This window comes from Heterodontus francisci, chromosome 10 (genome assembly GCF_036365525.1).
Source record: "Heterodontus francisci isolate sHetFra1 chromosome 10, sHetFra1.hap1, whole genome shotgun sequence".
Lineage (NCBI taxonomy): Eukaryota > Metazoa > Chordata > Chondrichthyes > Heterodontiformes > Heterodontidae > Heterodontus > Heterodontus francisci.
In genome coordinates this window covers 20,839,592-20,859,260 of record NC_090380.1, presented here as the reverse complement: position 1 = coordinate 20,859,260, position 19,669 = coordinate 20,839,592, and the positions used below count along the sequence as shown (strand labels likewise).

General features: G+C 46.6%; 1 protein-coding gene across 3 annotated transcripts in view; it reads right to left on the bottom strand.

The window, feature by feature from the left end:
- The window catches only part of enox1 (ecto-NOX disulfide-thiol exchanger 1), a 377,950-nt gene that overhangs the window by 301,129 nt on the left and 57,152 nt on the right, over window positions 1-19,669 (bottom strand). For all 3 annotated transcript variants that reach the window (XM_068040197.1, XM_068040198.1, XM_068040199.1), the window contains one exon: window positions 14,434-14,571. In XM_068040197.1, the coding sequence (XP_067896298.1) occupies window positions 14,434-14,571 (138 nt within the window). The remainder of the gene's footprint in view (window positions 1-14,433; window positions 14,572-19,669) is intronic.

Below are 19,669 nucleotides of genomic sequence, written 5' to 3'. Positions count from 1 at the left end.
CAGAAGGAAAACTCTCCGCTGGTTGGAGTCATACCTAGCACAAAGGAAGATGGTTATGTTTGTTGGAGACCAATCATCTCAGTCCCAGGACATCATTGCAGGCGTTCCTCAGAGCAGTGTCCTAGGCCAACCATCTTCAGCTGCTTCATCAATAACCTTCCCTTCATCATAAGGTCAGAGGTGGGGATGTTCGCTGATGATTGCACAATGTTCAGCACCATTCGCTACTCCTCAGATACTGAAGCAGTCAGTGTCCAGATGCCACAAGATTTAGACAACATCCAGGCTTGGGCTGATAGGTGGCAAGTAATATTCATGCCACACAAGTGGCAGACAATGACCATCTCCAACAAGAGAGAATCGAACCATCTCCCCTTGACATTCAATGGCATTACCATCGCTGAATTCCCCAATAACAACGTCCTCGGGGTTACCATTGACCAGAAACTGAACTGGACCAGCTACATAACTACAACAGCAGGTCAGAGGCTGGAAACTCTGTGGTGAGTAACTCACCACCTGACTCCCCAAAGCCTGTCCACCCATCTACAAGGTACAAGGCACAAGTCAGGAGTGTGATGGAATACTCTCCACTTGCCTGGATGGGTGCAGCTCCAACAACATTCAAGAGGCTCGACACCATCTAGGACAAAGCAGCCCGCTTGATTGGCACCCCATCGACAAACATTCACTTCCTCCACCAGTGACGCACAGTGGCAGCAGTGTGTACCATCTACATGATGCACTGCAGCAACTCACCAAGGCTCCTTTGACAATACATTTCAAACCTGCAACCTCTACCACGGAGAAGGACAAGGACAGCAGATGCATGGAAACACCACCACTTACAAGTCCCCCTGCAAGCCACACACCATCCTGACTTGGAACTATATCGCCATTCCTTCACTGAGGCTGGGTCAAAATCCTGGAACTCCCTTCCTAACAGCACTATGGGTATACCTACCCCACATGAACTGCAGCGGTTCCAGAAGACAGCTCACCATCACCTTCTCAAGGGCAATTAGGATGGGCAATACATGCTGTCCTAGCCAGCAACACTCACCTCGCATGAATGAATCAAAATAAAGGCTGCCCACAGCTCATAATTTGCGAGTGTCCATGGTTTCAGATTGTCTCTTGTACCATGTAAGCAATTTTTTTTTTTTAATTACGTTTTGCAATATGTGTGCATTTATTGCAGGTGTTCTTTTGAGGGTGCCCATTTATACAGGTTTCACAGTACTTTGAAATGCAGTCTCTGTTGTAATGTAGGAAACACAGCAGCCAATTTGTGCACAGTAAGATCCCACAAACAGCAATGTGAAAATGATAAGATAATCTGTTTTAGTGATGTTAGTTGAGGGATAAATATTGGCCAGGACACCAGGGAGAACTCTGTTAGCCTTCTTCAAAAGAGTGGTCATGCAATCTATAACTTTCACCTGAGAGGGCAGATGGGGCTTTGGTTTAACATCCCATCTAAAAGACAGCACCTCTGACAGTGCAGGGCTCTTTTGGTACCACTGTCGAATAATACCTAACTTGATTCTCCTTACTTCATGGCTGTCATTCTGACTGGATTCCAGTGTCAATAGATGATGCTAACAGCAAAAGCCACAACATCAAGTGCAAACATATTGTGAGGCTTTCAACTGTGCGGATTCTTTATACCCATTAAATCTGTAACTTCTCAATTTCTACAAAATGTGTGCCAGCCAGCAACAGTGTTAAGACTGGCTCAAGCATCACATTCACTTGTTCAGATGATGTTAATTGTGCAGCCAGATTGCGTGCATATGGAAGTCAAATTGTTTGGCTCGAGTTCTTCTGTTCTCTAAAAACCACCTGCTTATCACCAGCTTTGAAGGCAGAATTCTGTGCAGGCAGTGGGGGTCCCAACGCCAGGCCAGGAAGGAGAGGGGAACTCCGCCTCAGCTGATCGGGGATGCCCAGCTGTATTTAATGGCACTCGTGCAATTAACTGCCTGACACTGGGATCCCTGTACCTTTAAGGGCAGGGATCCCGCCTCCCACAGCTGATGGCCAATCAGAAGCCCGGTAGCTCAGCAGTGTCAGCAGCCCCAATAGGAGCACGCCTGATTTTACAGGGCAGCCTCCCCATGTGTGGAGCACTTATAGGCCTCAATTAGCCTCTGGCAGGCAGGCCGTCCTCGGCCTTCCCTGCCCTGGACAACTTTGGGGCGTCGGGAAGGTGACAGGCATTAATTAAATTCCACCCTCTGTGTCAAAACAGAGTCTGATCATTTAAGCAAGCAAGGATATGTAGTTCCAAATGTTGGCAGGGGTTTACCAGCAGAGTGCATGCTTGCATTACTGAATGAAGTAGGGAGAGGATGCAGTGAGGTGGAATTTTAACTCACAGCGGGTTTTCAACGTGAAATGGCGAGGAGATTCCACACCTGCCAGAGGCGGCAAGAGGTCACGTCAATTATAACTGTTGGGTCTCTCCCGAGGGGAAAAGGTCTCGAGCTGGTGGTGGGGATGAGTGTGGGGCAGGGGATGCTGCGGCTGCCCTTGTGGAGCACTCTACTCCTTATCTATCCCACAAAGGAACGTTTTCCACCCACCTTGGAGGATCTCTTCGTCCTTCCCATCAGCTACCAAGCTGCTTCAGCCTGGCGGTTAAAGTACCAGGCTACTGTTGCAGTAGCAGGACCCCGACTTGCGTAAATCTATAAGGCTCCCACCTGCCGTAGGCATTCATTTGAGGAACCCAAGCAGGCCAGTATTAGAGATGGCAGAGAAGGGTTGCAAAAGCTCACTTTTAACCACCCATGCAACCACTAAGTTTCTGCCTGGCGGGTCAGGTTAAAATCACCCCTGTTGTATTTGTGGCTTCAACACTGGGTTACAGAACTTGTGTATGCAGCTGTCCTCATGTTGGGCTCCTGATCCCACTGTGCTATTAGGGAGCACCTGGGGTGGCGGGCTCATCGTGCTGGGAGGTGCTGTTGTTTCCATGTAGGGGGTGAGGGAAAGTCTGAGGAAGGTTGCCCTGCAGGCTCTTTTGCTTCTGGCAACTAGTTTCAGAAGATCACTCACAGAAGCCTAAGAAAGATGCTGCCTCCCAGGTCTCTGGAAGGGAGACTGGGGGGTTGAGTGTGGGCAAGAAAAAGCCTAAAGGAGAAGAAAGAATATACGTTATAAGATGTGACCAAGAATGACAAAGACTACTGACTGAAGCTTGCATTCTGCCATTGCTTGAAAGGTGTTTACTTCAAACACTCTCTTTGTTACCAATGCCTTTGCTACCTCCAGACTCTATTCCAATGCTTTCCTGGCCCACCTCCCACCTTGCCTCCTCTGTAAACAAGACTACAGCACTGTTACACAATTAAGCAGAACATTAACATATGAACCAAACTCATCTCTTCATCTTTTCATGTAATTTTTTCCACATCAGTGCTCAGACAATGGGGTAGGCTTTGCAACACCTGAGCCTCACAGGCAATTTTACAACAGCCTTTAGCCGCGAGTCTAGCAGCATTTACCTTGCATCTCATTTTTAATGACAGCAAGCAGTGTTCCTGTATGTTAGTATTTAACTTGGATAAATGTTACATCATGCTTTTTTTCCCCTTATTGGCTCTGAGTTATTTACTTTGTATTTTTTTACCTCTCTCAGCAGAATATCGGGGAATTTTAAATTGCCAGGGTGTTAGGAGGTGATTAATATATGCTAAAAGCCAACTGACAGTATCTTTAACTGTGGATTCTGGCTTTAGCTGCCAGTGTACGGGTTTCCTAGGCTTCCTGGAACTCACCAGGTTGAACAAGGTGAGAGGACAGTGGAGATTGATGGGCCTGGGCAATTGTCAGACTGGAAAGCCGTTATATACAGTGATATAACAGCTGCTTCCTTGCCTAGGTGAAAGGCTTTTGCTCACAGGACTTGTTCTGAGAGTGTGCTTTCACCGCTTTAGAGGTGATTTCCAACAGGTCATTTCTGTTACCTTGGACTTGTTTCGCCTTTAATCTGCACATTCTATCTGCCAGCTTTCACAGCAGCATGGGAGCAGCCTACGCAGCTCACTGATGGACCACTGATGAGGAACACAGGAACAGCAGCAGTAGAAACAAAACCAGCAGAGCTGCAGCCACCTTCTCTCTCTGCCACCTGCCACTGCAGAGGACCGAGAGGATGGACATAGAGCTCCACTCATAGGAAGCAATATCCTTAACATAGGGTTTGTCAGCAGAGGATCAGCTTTCTCTACATGACTGGGCACCGGTGCCTCAGGAGGGTCATACTTTTACATCAGGTTGTTGCTCCTGATTGTTGTCAGCCTCCTGGAAGAAGACCTCCTGCCAAGTGGACCAGGTGGCCTCCCATTGCCAGTAGCGGTCAAAGCCACCACAGTCCTGAATTTCTTTGCCTCCACTCCTTCCAGGGATCTGCTGGTGCCATCTGTAAGATTCCCCAGTCAGCTGCCCACAACTGCATCTCCCAGGTGATAGATAGCATGTTTGCCAGGGCCGTCACTTATGCCCACTTTGCTGCTGATAAGGCCAGTCAGCACGAGAGTGCCTTCGGATTTTTTCTAAGTTTGGGATTCCCACAAGTTCATGGAATCGTAGATTGCACTCATGTGGCAGTCAAGGTGCTCTCAGATAAACTGGAAGTATTCATCAATTGAAAGGGAATCCACTCCATTTATATGCAGCTTGTATGTAACCACCAGAAGATATTCGTGCATATCTGTGCAAGATATCCAGGAAACTGCCATGATATCTTCATTCTGCACGAGTTAAGTATACCTCAGATCTTCAAAGCTCCAAACTGACCCAGTGGATGGCACCTTGGAGACAAGGGATACCCTCTCAGGACTTGGCTGATGACACCTGTGAGGAGCCCAACCACTGACACCAAGGAACGATACAACAGAAGCCAGAGGAACACAAAAGGTGACACTGAGCAAGCCATTGGGCTGCTGAAGCTGTGATTCAGGTGCCTCAATAGATCTAGGGCCACTCTTCAGTATGTACCAGTAAGGGTTTCCAGAATGATAGTTGTCTGCTGTGCCTTGCACAGTACAACACTGCGGAGAGCTACAAGGGGACGAAGATGATAACCATGCTGCATTTTTCGGAGGAGGAGGAGGGGGAACAGGAGGAGCTTGATGTGGCCAGGGTACCTGCAGATGCAAACTTAGCTACCAGAGATGCATGGGACAGCCTCATTCAGTCACGCGTCAGCTGATCTGAGGCAGTATAGATATCTGGCACTCCAATGCTGAACCCACTGTGCACACCCCGAGCCCTCAGCACAAAGCAGTCCCATTGTAAACAATCCATCCATCCATCCCACTGACACTAATTGCTCATCTTCGACTCTTGTCAAATCATTTTCCTCAAGATTAAAGACCACTTGGAGGGCAACAGGTAATAATAAAAATGACTGGACAATGGAGACTTGAAATAAAGCTTATGGTGCATAGATATTGGCAATAAAAGTACCAATTTAACAAACATTCAAACACCCAAGTGATTGCCCTTGTACAACTACAAAGCCATGGAATTCCCTCCCTAAACCTCTCTGCCTTTCTACCTTCCTTCTCCTTTAAGTCACTCCTTAAAACCTACCTCTTTGACCAAGCTTTTGATCACTTTTCCGAATATCTTCTTTGGCGTCTTGGTATCAACATTTTTATCGATATCGCTCGTTAGGCGCCTTGAGGCATTAAAGGTGCTATAAAAGTGTAAGTTATTGTTGTTAAGATTGCCCTGGCTCTGCTCCTGGGTAGATTGAATCACTAGGCATGATGAATAGATGGATTAGACCACACGTCTGTACAGGAACTGGGTGATTTTTTTCCATTATTGGGTGTCTTCCTTTACAAGGGGCCTACCAGATTCTCTGGCAGTTGCTGGGCCCAGACCAAAGGAAATCTACCTCAATCCATCCAATGAATAACGTATATGGAAACTGAGCTCTGGTGTGATCACTGATTACTGATTAGAATTGATCCAAGGGATTGCTAACCCTCTCTGAAAGTTCTACACCAAGTTCTCCTTTAATAAAAAACATAATTCCAGCCCTGTGCTGGCTGTACGCTGAAATCTATTCTACATGGATTTAATTTGCGGCGCAGGGCAGTAACTTATTATAGAATAATCAAAAATAGGTGCGGCCTCAAAATAAGTCAAGCTGTTGCTAACATTATATTCTGCTGACATCATTTCACAAGAGACAGAAGTCTGCAGAATTCAGCGTGTCCTGTCTGCACACATGGAACATGAAGCTGTTAATGGGGCTAAAACTGTAAGTATTTAGAGAATAGCAGCCTGAGAAAGGTATAATGCTTCACTGAGGTACTAACTTTAGAGCTTTAATCGGCAAAAACCTTGGACAGGTCCCATCTGGAGCACTGTATTCAGTTCTGGGCACCACACCTCAGGAAGGATGTAAAGACTTTGGGTGCAGCACAGAATCGGCAAAATGATTTAGGGCGAACAGGGTTAAGTTACGAGAACAGGGTGCACATACTTGGTTTATAGTCCCTTGATTTAGAAGATTGAGGGGTTATCTGATCAAGGTGTTTAACCTGGCACAGGGAGTTGATAAGGTTAATAGAGAAAAACTATTTGCTATGGTGGGGGAGTCAAGAACAAGGGGACATAAGCTTAAAATTAAAGTTCGGACATTCAGAAGCTAAGTCAAGAAACACTTTATCACACAAAGACCAGTGGAAATCTAGAACTCTCCCCCCTGAAAGGCAGTGGATGTTGGATCAAATGGAGCTTTCACAACAAAGATCATTAGATTTTTGTATTGCAAGGGTATTAAGGAATATGGACTTGAGATAGGTAAATGGAGTTAGGATACAGATTAGTGATGTTTGATTGATCATGTCACAGTAACTGTGTCAGCAGTGGCAAAGTAGGTAGCGGACCTGTGAGTCAGATGTTCAAGTCCCATTCCGAGACTTGAGTACAAAAATCCAGGCTGATGCTCCAGTACAATACTGAAGTTGTGCTGCACTGTTGGAGGTGCTGTCTTTCAGGTAAGATGCTAAACTAAGGTCCTGTCTGCTCTCACGTAGATAGAAATGATCCTGTGTTACTGCTTCAAAAAAGAGCAGGGGTGTTCTTCCTGGCCAATATTTATCCTGCAATTCATGCCACAGAAACAGATTATCTGGTCATTACCACAGCATTGTTTGTGGGAATGTGCGGTGCGAAAATTGGCTGTGAAGCACTTTGCGGCATCCTGAGATAATGAAAGGCACTATCTAAATAGAAACATAGAAAATAGGAGCAGGAGTAGGCCATTTGGCCCTTCGGGCCTGCTCTGTCATTCAAAAAAGATCATGGCTGATCATCTAATTCAGTACCCTGTTCCCGCTTTTTCCCCATATCCCTTGATCCATTTGGCATTAAGAAATGTATTTGCTGACGATGCAACCACTAGGTGGTGCAGTACTTGCACATGCGCAAATGCAGGCTCTTCAACTGGAATGTCAGTGTCTGCGACGTTCAGGCAGCTGCCAGGATTAAAGATGGCACTGCTCAATTTATCACAAGAAATGCTCATGGCTAGGTCATTCTAGCAAACTAACCTAACATTAAGTTGGATGGAAGCCCAGTAATACGCTACTATGTAGTTATAGGATACTAACTGTAATCCTCAGATCCATTTAATATTCCAGTAACCTATTAAATACAAAACGAATGTTCTGATTGAATTTCCATTGGAAGATAATGAATTGGCACCCCGATCAATGGAAAAGAAAATCGGGCAGTGTATAAAATGTGCTGTCAATTCGTTATGTGAATCGTGTACATGACTGACCAGGACTGATTTTACCCAAAGGCAGTGACTAGCTCCCACCCCACTGGCCGCTCTCCCCCCTCAGCACCACGCTTTCTCCCCACCGGCCACATTCCTTCTCGCGGCCCCTTGCTCCAGATCTCACTTCTGCCCCCCCCCACCCCCCGCATTCCACTGCTGATTGTTCCCCACTCACGCTTCCCTGCTCTCCGGCTGCTCGCTCACCGCTTCCTCCCCCAACCCCCAGCCACTAGCTCTAGGCCACGCCGCTTCCCTCCTCTCGGCCACTCGCTCCCATGTTTCATCAGTCACCATGCGCCACCCGAAGAAGCAGGGAGGGCCGTAAGGGGTGACGGGGCGACGTAGGAGCGAGTGGCTGAGAGGTGGGAAGCGGCGCGGCCCAGAGCTAGTGGCTGGAGGTGGGGGGGGAAACGGTGAGTGAGTGGCCGGAGAGCAGGGTGGCGAGAAGCGAGGAACAATTGGCCAGGGGAGTGAGGTCTGGACCAAGCGGCTGATGGGAGGAAGCGTTGAGGCTTGGAGTGAGTTGCTGAGGGGGAAGAGCTCCCGCCTCAAAGTCTCCTATTCAGCCGCTTCCTCCAGCCGAGTGGAGGGCCGGATACTCGATGACTCTGTATCGCGCATGCCGAAGATAGACCAGATGCGGATATGCAATGATGTTGGTACTGCGCGATGACGTCATCCCGCACACTGGCCACTTAGACCTAGCAAGACATAGCAGTGCATGTGCGCAGCATGGTACACTATGATGATGTCAGCGTGCCGCTGCATTGTCAGGAGTCACTTTGTTAAGTAATATATCTATCTCCTTCTTGAATATATTTAATGAGTTGGCCTCCACTGCCTTCTGCGGTAGAGAATTCCACAGGTTCACCACCCTCTGAGTGAAGAAATATCTCCTCATCTCGGTTATAAATGGCATACCCCGTATACTGAGACTGTGACCCCTGGTTCAGGACTCCTCAGCCATTGGGAACATCCTCCCTGCATCTAGCCTGTCTAGTTCTGTTAGAATTTTATAGGTTTCTATGAGATCCCCTCTCATTCTTCTAAACTCGAGTGAATATAGGCCTAGTCGACCCAATCTCTCTTCATCCGTCAATCCTGCCATCCCAGGAATCAGTCCAGTAAATCTTCTTTGCACTCCCTCCACGGTAAGAACAGCCTTCTTCAGATAAGGGGACCAAAACTGCACACAATACTCCAGATGTGGTCTCACCAAGGGCCTGTATAACTGCAGTAAGACTTCCTTGCTCCTGTACTCAAATCCTTTTGCAATGAAGGCCAAATGAGGAGGTCAGTGGACAGTAAGTAGGTAGTAACTAAAGCCTGTAAGGAACTAGATAATGAAGTCAGCGTGACTAAGGGGAAGAGTAGGCAGGGAGCAGATGATGAACGCAAAGGGACTGGTGGTCTGAGGTGCATTTGTTTTAATGCAAGAAGTGTAGTAGGTAAGGCAGGTGAACTTAGGGCTTGGATTAGTACCTGGGAGTATGACGTTATTGCTATTACTGAGACTTGGTTGAGGGAAGGGCACGATTGGCAACTAAATATCCCAGGATAATCGATGCTTCAGGCGGGATAGAGAGGGAGGTAAAAGGGGCGGAGGAGTTGCATTACTGGTCAAAGAGGATATCACAGCTGTGCTGAAGGAGGGCACTATGGAGGACTCGAGCAGTGAGGCAATATGGGCAGAACTCAGAAATAGGAAGGGTGCGGTAACAATGTTGGGGCTGTACTACAGGCCTCCCAACAGCGAGCGTGAGATAGAGGTACAAATATGTAAACAGATTATGAAAAGATGTAGGAGCAACAGGGTGGTGGTGATAGGAGATTTTAATTCTCCCAACATTGACTGGGATTCACTTAGTGTTAGAGGTCTAGATGGAGCAGAATTTGTAAGGAGCATCCAGGAGGGTTTTCTAGAGCAGTATGTAAATAGTCCAACTCGGGAAGGGGCCATACTGGACCTGGTGTTGGGGAATGAGCCCGGCCAGGTGGTTGAAGTTTCAGTAGGGGACTACTTTGGGAATAGTGATCACAATTCCGTAAGTTTTAGAATACTCATGGACAAAGACGAGAGTGGTCCCAAAGGAAGAGTGCTAAATTGGGGGAAGGCCAACTATACCAAAATTCGGCAGGAGCTGGGGAATGTAGATTGGGAGCAGCTGTTTGAAGATAAATCCACATTTGATATGTGGGAGGCTTTTAAAGAGAGGTTGATTAGCGTGCAGGAGAGACATGTTCCTGTGAAAATGAGGGATAGAGATGGCAAGATTAGGGAACCATGGATGACAGGTGAAATTGTGAAACTAGCCAAGAGGAAAAAGGAAGCATACATAAGGTCTAGGCGGCTGAAGAAAGACGAAGCTTTGGAAGAATATCGGGAATGTAGGACCAATCTGAAATGAGGAATTAAGAGGGCTAAAAAGGGTCATGAAATATCTTTAGCAAACAGGGTTAAGGAAAATCCCAAAGCCTTTTATTCATATATAAGGAGCAAGAGGGTAACTAGAGAAAGGATTGTCCCACTCAAGGACAAAGGAGGAAAATTATGCGTGGAGTCAGAGAAAAGGGGTGAGATTCTAAACGAGTACTTTGCATCGGTATTCACCGAGGAGAGGGACATGATGGATGTTGAGGTTAGGGATAAATGTTTGATTACTCTAGATCAAGTCGGCATAAGGAGGGAGGAAGTGTTGGGTATTCTAAAAGGCATTAAGGTGGACAAGTCCCCAGGTCCGGATGGGATCTATCCCAAGTTACTGAGGGAAGCGAGAGGGGAAATAGCTGGGGCCTTAACAGATATCTTTGCAGCATCCTTAAACACGGATGAGGTCCCGGAGGACTGGAGAATTGCTAATGTAGTCCCCTTGTTTAAGAAGGGTAGCAGGGATAATCCAGGTAATTATAGACCGGTGAGCCTGACGTCAGTGGTAGGGAAGCTGCTGGAGAAGATACTGAGGGATAGGATCTATTCCCATCTGGAAGAAAATGGGCTTATCAGTGATAGGCAACATGGTTTTGTGCAGGGAAGGTCATGTCTTACCAACTTAATAGAATTCTTTGAGGAAGTGACAAAGTTGATTGATGAGGGAAGGGCTGTAGATGTCATATACATGGACATCAGTAAGGCGTTTGATAAGGTTCCCCATGGTAAGCTGATGGAGAAAGTGAAGTCGCATGGGGTCCAGGGTGTACTAGCTAGATGGATAAAGAACTGGCTGGGCAACAGGAGACAGAGAGTAGCAGTGGAAGGGAGTTTCTCAAAATGGAGACGTGTGACCAGTGGTGTTCCACAGGGATCCGTGCTGGGACCACTGTTGTTTGTGATATACATAAATGATTTGGAGGAAAGTATAGGTGGTCTGATTAGCAAGTTTGCAGACGACACTAAGATTGGTGGAGTAGCAGATAGTGAAGGGGACTGTCAGAGAATACAGCAGAATTTAAATAGATTGGAGAGTTGGGCAGAGAAATGGCAGATGGAGTTCAATCAGGGCAAATGCGAGGTGATGCATTTTGGAAGATCCAATTCAAGAGTGAACTATACAATAAATGGAAAAGTCCTGGGGAAAATTGATGTACAGAGAGATTTGGGTGTTCAGGTCCATTGTTCCCTGAAAGTGGCAACGCAGGTCAATAGAGTGGTCAAGGCGGCATACGGCATGCTTTCCTTCATCGGACGGGGTATTGAGTACAAGAGTTGGCAGGTCATGTTACAGTTGTATAAGACTTTGGTTCGGCCACATTTGGAATACTGCGTGCAGTTCTGGTCGCCACATTACCAAAAGGATGTAGATGCTTTGGAGAGGGTGCAGAGGAGGTTCACCAGGATGTTGCCTGTTATGGAGGGCGCTAGCCATGAAGAGAGGTTGAGTAGATTAGGATTATTTTCATTAGAAAAGCGGAGGTTGAGGGGGGACCTGATTGAGGTGTACAAAATCATGAGAGGTATAGACAGGGTCGATAGCATAAGCTTTTTCCCCCAGAGTGGGGGATTCAATTACTAGGGGTCACGAGTTCAAAGTGAGAGGGGAAAAGTTTAGGGGGGATATGCGTGGAAAGTTCTTTACGCAGAGGGTGGTGGGTGCCTGGAACACGTTGCCAGCGGAGGTGGTAGACGCGGGCACGATAGCATCTTTTAAGATGTATCTAGACAGATACATGAATGGGCAGGAAGTAAAGAGATACAGACCCTTAGAAAATAGGCGACAGGTTTAGATAGAGGATCTGGATCGGCGCAGGCTTGGAGGGCCGAAGGGCCTGTTCCTGTGCTGTAATCTTCTTTGTTCTTTGTATACCATTTGCCTTCCTAATTGCTTGCTGCAGCTGATTGCTTACTTTCAGCGACTGGTGTCCAAGGACACCCAGGTCTCGTTGCACCTCCCCCTTTCCCAATCTATCACCATTCAGATAATAACCTGCCTTTCTGTTTTTACAACCAAAGTGGATAACCTCACATTTATCCACGTTATACTGCATCTGCCATGCATTTACCCACTCACCCATCTTGTCCAAATCACATTGGAGCCTCTTTGCATCCTCCTGACAGCTCACATTCCCCCCCAGCTTTGTGTAGTCTGCAAACTTGGAAATGTTACATTTAATTCCCTCACCCAAGTCATTAATATATATTGTGAATAACTGGGGCCCAAGCACTGACCCATGTGGTACCCCACTAGTCACTGCCTGCCACCTGGAAAAAGACCCGTTTATTCCTACTCTCTGTTTCCTGTCTGTCAACCAATTCTCAATCCATGCCAGTATATTACCCCCAATCCCATGTGCTTTAATTTTGCACACTAACCGCTTATGTGTGACCTTATCAAAAGCTTTCTGAAAAGATTTAAGTCTTTCCTTCTAATGGTGGAGCAAGTCCAATGGGTCTCCTCCTGTTCTGAATGTTCCAGTGGTCTAATTTCCTTCTCATTCAAAAGATGTGGTTCTATTGGGTTGTATCTAAAACACGATTCCACAGGTTTTCATGATACATTGATATTTTGGTCAAAAATCCCCACTTGTGCTGGTTTTGCAGTGGTTTCAATAACTGGATGGTAAATGTTCTCTGCCATTTTACCTGCTTACTTCCTCAACTGATTAAGAAGACTTAGGTTGTATTTAAAATCAGACCTTAAACCCTGAGCTTGTGCTTAGGTACATTAGCAGCGAAGACTAATGCATTCTTCCCAATATCCCCTCTCTGCTATTTTTTGAAAGGGGTAGCATCTTTGCCAAAAACAACGGAGAATGTAGATGACCAGATTAACATTTGTATGCTAGCGACCCACTACTCAATATGAATTTATAAGAGCCTACTTGCTTATTATCTAATAAACCTCTAACCTCTTCCAGTTCTGATGAAAGGGCATCGATCTGAAACATTGGCCAGAATTTAACGGCCCCCCACAAAGAGCGGGTAGGTGGCAGCGGGGGCGGAGGTGGGGGTGGGGGGGGTTGGTGTAAGATGGAGCAGGAGGCTCGGGGGACCCTACCCGACCCGCTCCCGCCTCCGCCGTCACTTTAGGCAGGGCGGGGGTGGTGAAAAACGGCCAGCCCGCCCCAGGCCAATCAAGGCCCTTAAGCGGCCACTTAACGGCCACTTAACGATTTTACCTGTGGCTGGTCGGGCAGCCCAGGCCCGAGAGAAGCCTCCTGGCAAAAAGAGTCGGCTTTCTGACGGCCTGCGGGGGGGGGCCCTCATGATCAGGCACCATGTGCCCGACGGAGGCTCCCGATGCCTCAACCACCCCCAACACCCAATACGACCGCTCGTCCCCCCAATCCACCATCCTTGTCTTGCCAGGGCCTGACCAATCACCCCCAGCAAGGCCCCAAAAACTTACCTTAGTTCCGGGACTCCCAGACAGCTTACTTCTTGAAGCCACTGATTGGCCGGCAGCTCCATTAGGTGGGGCTTCCTGCCTCAGTGAGGTGGAAGTCCCGCTTCAGACCAATTAAAGGCCTGGAGACCGCAAAATGTGGATCGGCTCCCCAGGCCAGGCGGAGGCGGGTTCGCCACTGTCTTTTCAGTCGGTGGATGGCTCCCGTCTGCCTCGGGAAAAGTTCCAGCCATTAACTCTGTTTCTCTCTCCACAGATGCTGCCTGACCTGCTGAGTATTTCCAACATTTTCTCTTTCTATTTTAGATTTCCAACATCCACAGCATTTTATTTTAGTCTTAATAAGAGCTTACTGAGCCTCTCACTAACCCCCTGGTTCTCCACAATAGCTGGAGCTTCTTCACGTACAAGCATTTGCTCAGCTTACGCTCCAGACAGATGTTTACTTGGTGGTAATATCAGAACAAGTTGTAGCTGCGGCAACCTAGCATTTCACCGCGCTACACCCACCATCCAATAATTTACATTTCATATGGCACGCTGTCTGAGACACGTTCTCCACATCAGAACATAATCAATGTCCCACAGAACCGTAAAAAGTTCTCCTTTTCAAAGGTTCTATCTGGAATAATCATGTGAAGCTGCTGCGGTGCATTAGGTACAAGTTAAAGGAGCTTTCTGCAATCCTACGGGTTTGTGTGAACGTGGGGGACATGCTCTTAATGGAATTAAGAGTTAGGATTCAGTGCTGCATCAAACAGGTATCTTGACCTTATTTACCTGATACCAATGGTGGTCCAGTTAGTCCCACTGGGGCTATCCCCAAGTTGTTCATAGCAGTAGCCCATGCTGTGGTGTCAGTAACGGACATGCTGATCTGACTGGGGCCCATGACGATACCTTCCAAACCTTCTGTTCCTATGAAAAAAGGAAATAGAGTCATAACAGCTCAGAAGGAGGCCATTCATCCCAACGAGCCCATGCTGGCTCTCTGTAGAGCAATCCAGTTGATCCCATTCCCCCACTCTATCCCCATAGCCCTGCAAGTTTATTTCAGTTAAGTATCTATCCGGTTTCCTTTTGAAATCATTGATCATTAATAATTTAAGTAACTAAAGTTAGATCTGTCCCTGGGTTCAAGGACATAAAATATTGTTTGGTTGTATAATCCCAGAGTGATTGCCAGACTAGCTTTCTCTCAGTGCCAGCATTGCCCTGTTGTAGCAGCTAGAGACAGGATGCAGCTTTGCTTTGTGCATCCCCTTTGAATTTATTTCCTTCATTTTAGTCATTTAACCTGTCCCTGCAAAGACAAGATTACCGAGAAGCTTATCTTATCTGGACACAGTGATGTGTCAGCTGTGACTCAGTGGGAGCACATTCATCTCTGAGTAAGAAGATCATAATCTCATGCCCCACACCAGAGATGTGAGCACACAATCCAGGCTGACTCACCAGAGCAGCACTGAGGGAGTGCTGTACTGCCATCTTTTGGGCGACACGTTAAATTGAGGCACCATCTGCCCTCTCTGGTGGATGCAACTTATCCCATGGCACTATTTCAAAGAAGAGCAGGGGAATTATCCCTGGTGTCCTGGCCAACATTTATTCCTTATCACGAAGACAGATTCTCTGGTTGTTGTCACATTGCAGCTTGTGGGTGCTTGCTGTGCACAAATTGGCTGCTGTGTTTCATTACAACATTACAACAGTGACTACACTTCAGTGACTGTGAAGAGTTCAGAGACACCCTGCTGATATGAAAGGCTCTGTACACCAAGCTAAGGGGAGGGATGGAACATCAAAGGAATGAATTCCTGTGTCAAACTCATGCACTCTCTTGTGTCCTGATAAAGGCTACTGCTTAGCAAAAGGGGAACTCAAAGAGATGCCATTAAAATAAAGCAGGAGTGGGATAAATAAATGGCAGAGCAGTTGGCCATTTGTGGATTCAGCATACTGAGTTATACACACACACATCATCTTCATTTTAAAATTCTGAAACTTGTTTTCGAATCCCTCCATGGCCTTATCCTTCCCTATCTCTGTGATTTCCTAAAGCCCTACAACCCTCCCAGATATCTGCACTCATCTAATTCTGTCCTTTTGAGCCTAGATCAAATAATTTATAATTTAAGTAATTAAAGTTAGATCTGCCCATTATTAGTGGCTGTGCCTTCAGTTGCCTGGGCTCTTAGCTCAGGAATTCCCTCCCTAAACCTGTTTTGTCCTTTGAGACACTCCTTAAAACCTAACACTTTGACCACATTTTTGGTCATCTGACTTAATATTTCTTTACGTGGCTTGGGTTTCATATTTTGTTTTATAATTGACCTGTGAAGAATTTGGGATGTTTTATTACATTAAAGGTGCTATATAAATATAAGCTGTTGTTGTTGAGTTTTATAGGACTGGAGGTTTGGGAAGGGTTGCTGTCTTGCTGGTGGATAAATCCCAAATCAGAATCCCAAGGTCTGTTAGTATCAGTAAACTGAGACACAGGCAAATCACTGAGACTATGGATGAAACTTTATAGATGTGTCTCCTTTGTATGTAGTTGCGTAGCTGAACAAGACAAAAACTTTGGACACCCTTGCTCTAAAGGCATTCAGTGTCATGCTCATTATAATAGGAATGTTAATTTAGCCCTGCATGATGTATAAGATAACATCTGCATTGTTGAACATCTGGAAAGGGTAATGAGTTCATTGAGAATTGTTGAACATCTGGAAAGGGTAATATTGAGTTCATTGAGAGAGCGTAAAGAGTGTTTGGAGTAAAGGTTGTTCCTTAATCTCTGTGTATTTAGTCAAAATCCATTTGACAGTCCAACTCATTGGTTGAAGGTGCACATTCAGCACCACAATACCACTGCAATCTGACAGTAATAAATAATTATAGAATCATACACTATAGAAGGAGGGCATTTGGTCCATTGTGTTTGTGCCAGCTCAGTGAAAGAACTGACCAATTAGTCTCACTCTCTGCTACTTCTCCATAACCGTGCAAACCCATAACAATGAGCTATTGCTGAAAAAGAGACAGGTTTTTCATCTTGCATTCATTAGGACAGATGCAAGAATGTCAAATTTCAAAGGCAGCAACAATTTATACTTCATGAGAAAAGGGTGCTGATTGGTTGGCAAGTTGACACTGATTGGTCAAGGCATTGCCATGGACAATGCACCAGGGGCTTTTGTTTCATTCAAAAGAAGGCACAATGCCTGGACATGTTCCTTTTGCCTACACAGGACAGGTCCCTGCATCTGAATATATGTAGCTTCTACATAAATGAATAATGTGGTATATGAATTCTAGTGCTGGTGCGATGTCAGGTACATAGGCTATATGTCCCAACAACTGGCGCCTTCAGCTGATCGCAATAAGTAGAGTACTGACTGCACTCAAACAGTCTTTTCTCATGCAGTATCAATTGTTGCTCCCTTTGAAATTTGGCATTCTTGCGTCTGTCCTGATGAATGCAAGACACAAAGCTTCAACAGCATGTCTCTTTTTTCAGCAATACTCAAATTGTCTGATAGGTTTACTTGTTCCCTTTGGTCCACAGCACAACTGGAGCTATAATTGTATCCACTGGTGAGCAATGTCTGCAGCCATTGTGAAATGCTTCTATTTGCCCGAGCCTTGCTACCCATAAGCGGGGACGACAACATTGCAGCTCCAATTCTCTGTCCTGCACTCGCATCCAGCAAGGTTCTGTGATGCAGTGAAGCCTCGCAAGTTCCAACCAATTTGTGTGGAATGATGGTTAAAGATTGATCGACAGATTTTTTTAAACCCGAAATTTAAAATTGGGACACTATAATGTCAGGTTTTTGGGCATAAGGCATTGAATGTTCCTCTTTCTGTTAAACATGCCAATGGGGTCTACCCGCTTTTCTCTGCTACATTCCTGGGCCACAGGAGCCTTAAACTCTTTGTCAGATTTTCCATACTTCCCTTTCCCTCTGCTATTTTGCTTGAACAATTTGCACCTCCTCTGAGACTATCTTTTATTTCTTTACTTGCCCCATTACCACCCCCTTTTGTCTTACACTGCCATCCCTTCTTTTCTTTAATCCCTCCTGCCCTTCATCCTATCGCAGACCGTTCCTTTTCCTGCACTCCCATTTTCCCTGCCCCTGTACTTGCTCCGAACTTGTAACGTCTCTAAGATCTCCATTTTCTGATGAAAGGTCATTGACCTGAAACTTTGGGTTGAATTTGTCTAACATCGAAGATGTCCCACTATCGGAGTCGAAAGTGGGAGCCAATTCTGCGCCAGAGGTGGGCGGGAACCTTGGGTAGCAATTTACTGGTGGCACTGGGATCATTGTCCAATTGAGGATGGCAGCCCACCTCCCAGAGCTGCAGCCCAATCAGATGGCCGGAAGCTTGGCAGCCTCGGCATGGCCAATGCTAGTGGTGGCCACTGCTAAGGATGCCGGACAAGGAAGAAGGCGCCTTCATGTTAAAGGCAAGGTAAGTTTTTGTCAGCAAGCTGGGGCCAGGCAGGTGATCGGGGGGTGGGGGCATATTGCAGTAGTGGCGTATTAGCCGAGGGGGAAGCCCACGTGGGCCATGATGGAGCTGCCAGGGGCGGCACACAGTGGCGCAGTGGTTAGCACCGCAGCCTCACAGCTCCAGGGACCCGGGTTCGATTCTGGGTACTGCCTGTGTGGAGTTTGCAAGTTCTCCCTGTGTCTGCGTGGGTTTCCTCCGGGTGCTCCGGTTTCCTCCCACACGCCAAAGACTTGCAGGTCGATAGGTTAATTGGCCATTATAAATTGCCCCTAGTATAGGTAGGTGGTAGGGAAATATATAGGGACAGGTGGGGATGTGGTAGGAATATGGGATTAGTGTAGGATTAGTATAAATGGGTGGTTGATGGTCGGCACAGACTCGGTGGGCCGAAGGGCCTGTTTCAGTGCTGTATCACTAAACTAAACTGAAAGGCCTCCCCGCCTCCTCCCACATTCCCCGCCACCCCATCCCCTCCCCCCGCTGCCAGGCTTTACCTCCTGACACTGTTAAAATACTGGTGGGGGCGGGAGGTGGCCCTTAATTGGTCATTGAAGTCCCACTGCTGGTAATATGCCATGGCGGTGACAAGACATCGGGCTCACCTCCCGATACCTGCCCCAGCTGTCTCCAAAGGGCTGATAAAATTCAGCCTGTTAACTCTGTTTCTCTCTCCACAGATGCTGTCTGACCTGCTGAGAGTTTTTCAACATTTTCTGTTTTCATTGAATAACCTTATTGTTATTCTGTAACCTATTGTATAGATTTGAATGGCCAGCAATCATATTTGTGGGGAAGTGAAGGTTTACTGCAGATGGTTTCAGGCAGCCCAGTTTTATTGGTGGGAATGATAGAAAACTGTCCATTAATGACGCGCTTGCAGTTCTGTTCCTTTCGCACTGGTTAATGGTGCACATGGTAATTGTTTCATCAGTGAACTCATGGAGTGCAGGAGACTTTGCAGCACATTGTCAAAATGAAAGGCCTGTTTCACTCCCTGAGGCATGGTCTCCCTGTGGACTTGCATCACAGCGAACCAGAAAGAGGTTTCCCGTCTGCTTTAGCTGGGCAGCACAAAGCCTGCCCAAGAAACAGAGGCTAGTATTATTGGGCCACTATTTGCTGTAGCAGGGCAATTAACAGGGTCTCTCATTAGTTAGACTTGCTCCTGCACTTCTCAGCTCAAAACATTCCTACCCATGAAGTTTGTAAAAATGCAAGCTGTTAACATCACAGCGAGGGAAACAGGGCATCTGGGACTTGAGTGAACAGGACAAGCAACAAAGCATCTCCTTAACCAATCAGATTTAAGGACTAGGAAATAAACAGCAGAAGGACTAAGGAGGAGGGTGAAGGAGAGGGGATGAATTTAATGTCAACACAAATTTGCCACAGAAATATAAGGTTGGTACTTAAAAGCGTAAGGATGCATTTAATGAGGAGACGAATGTTCCTGCAGTGCTATTCAACCTCTTCGGCCCAGAAAGGGAGCAGT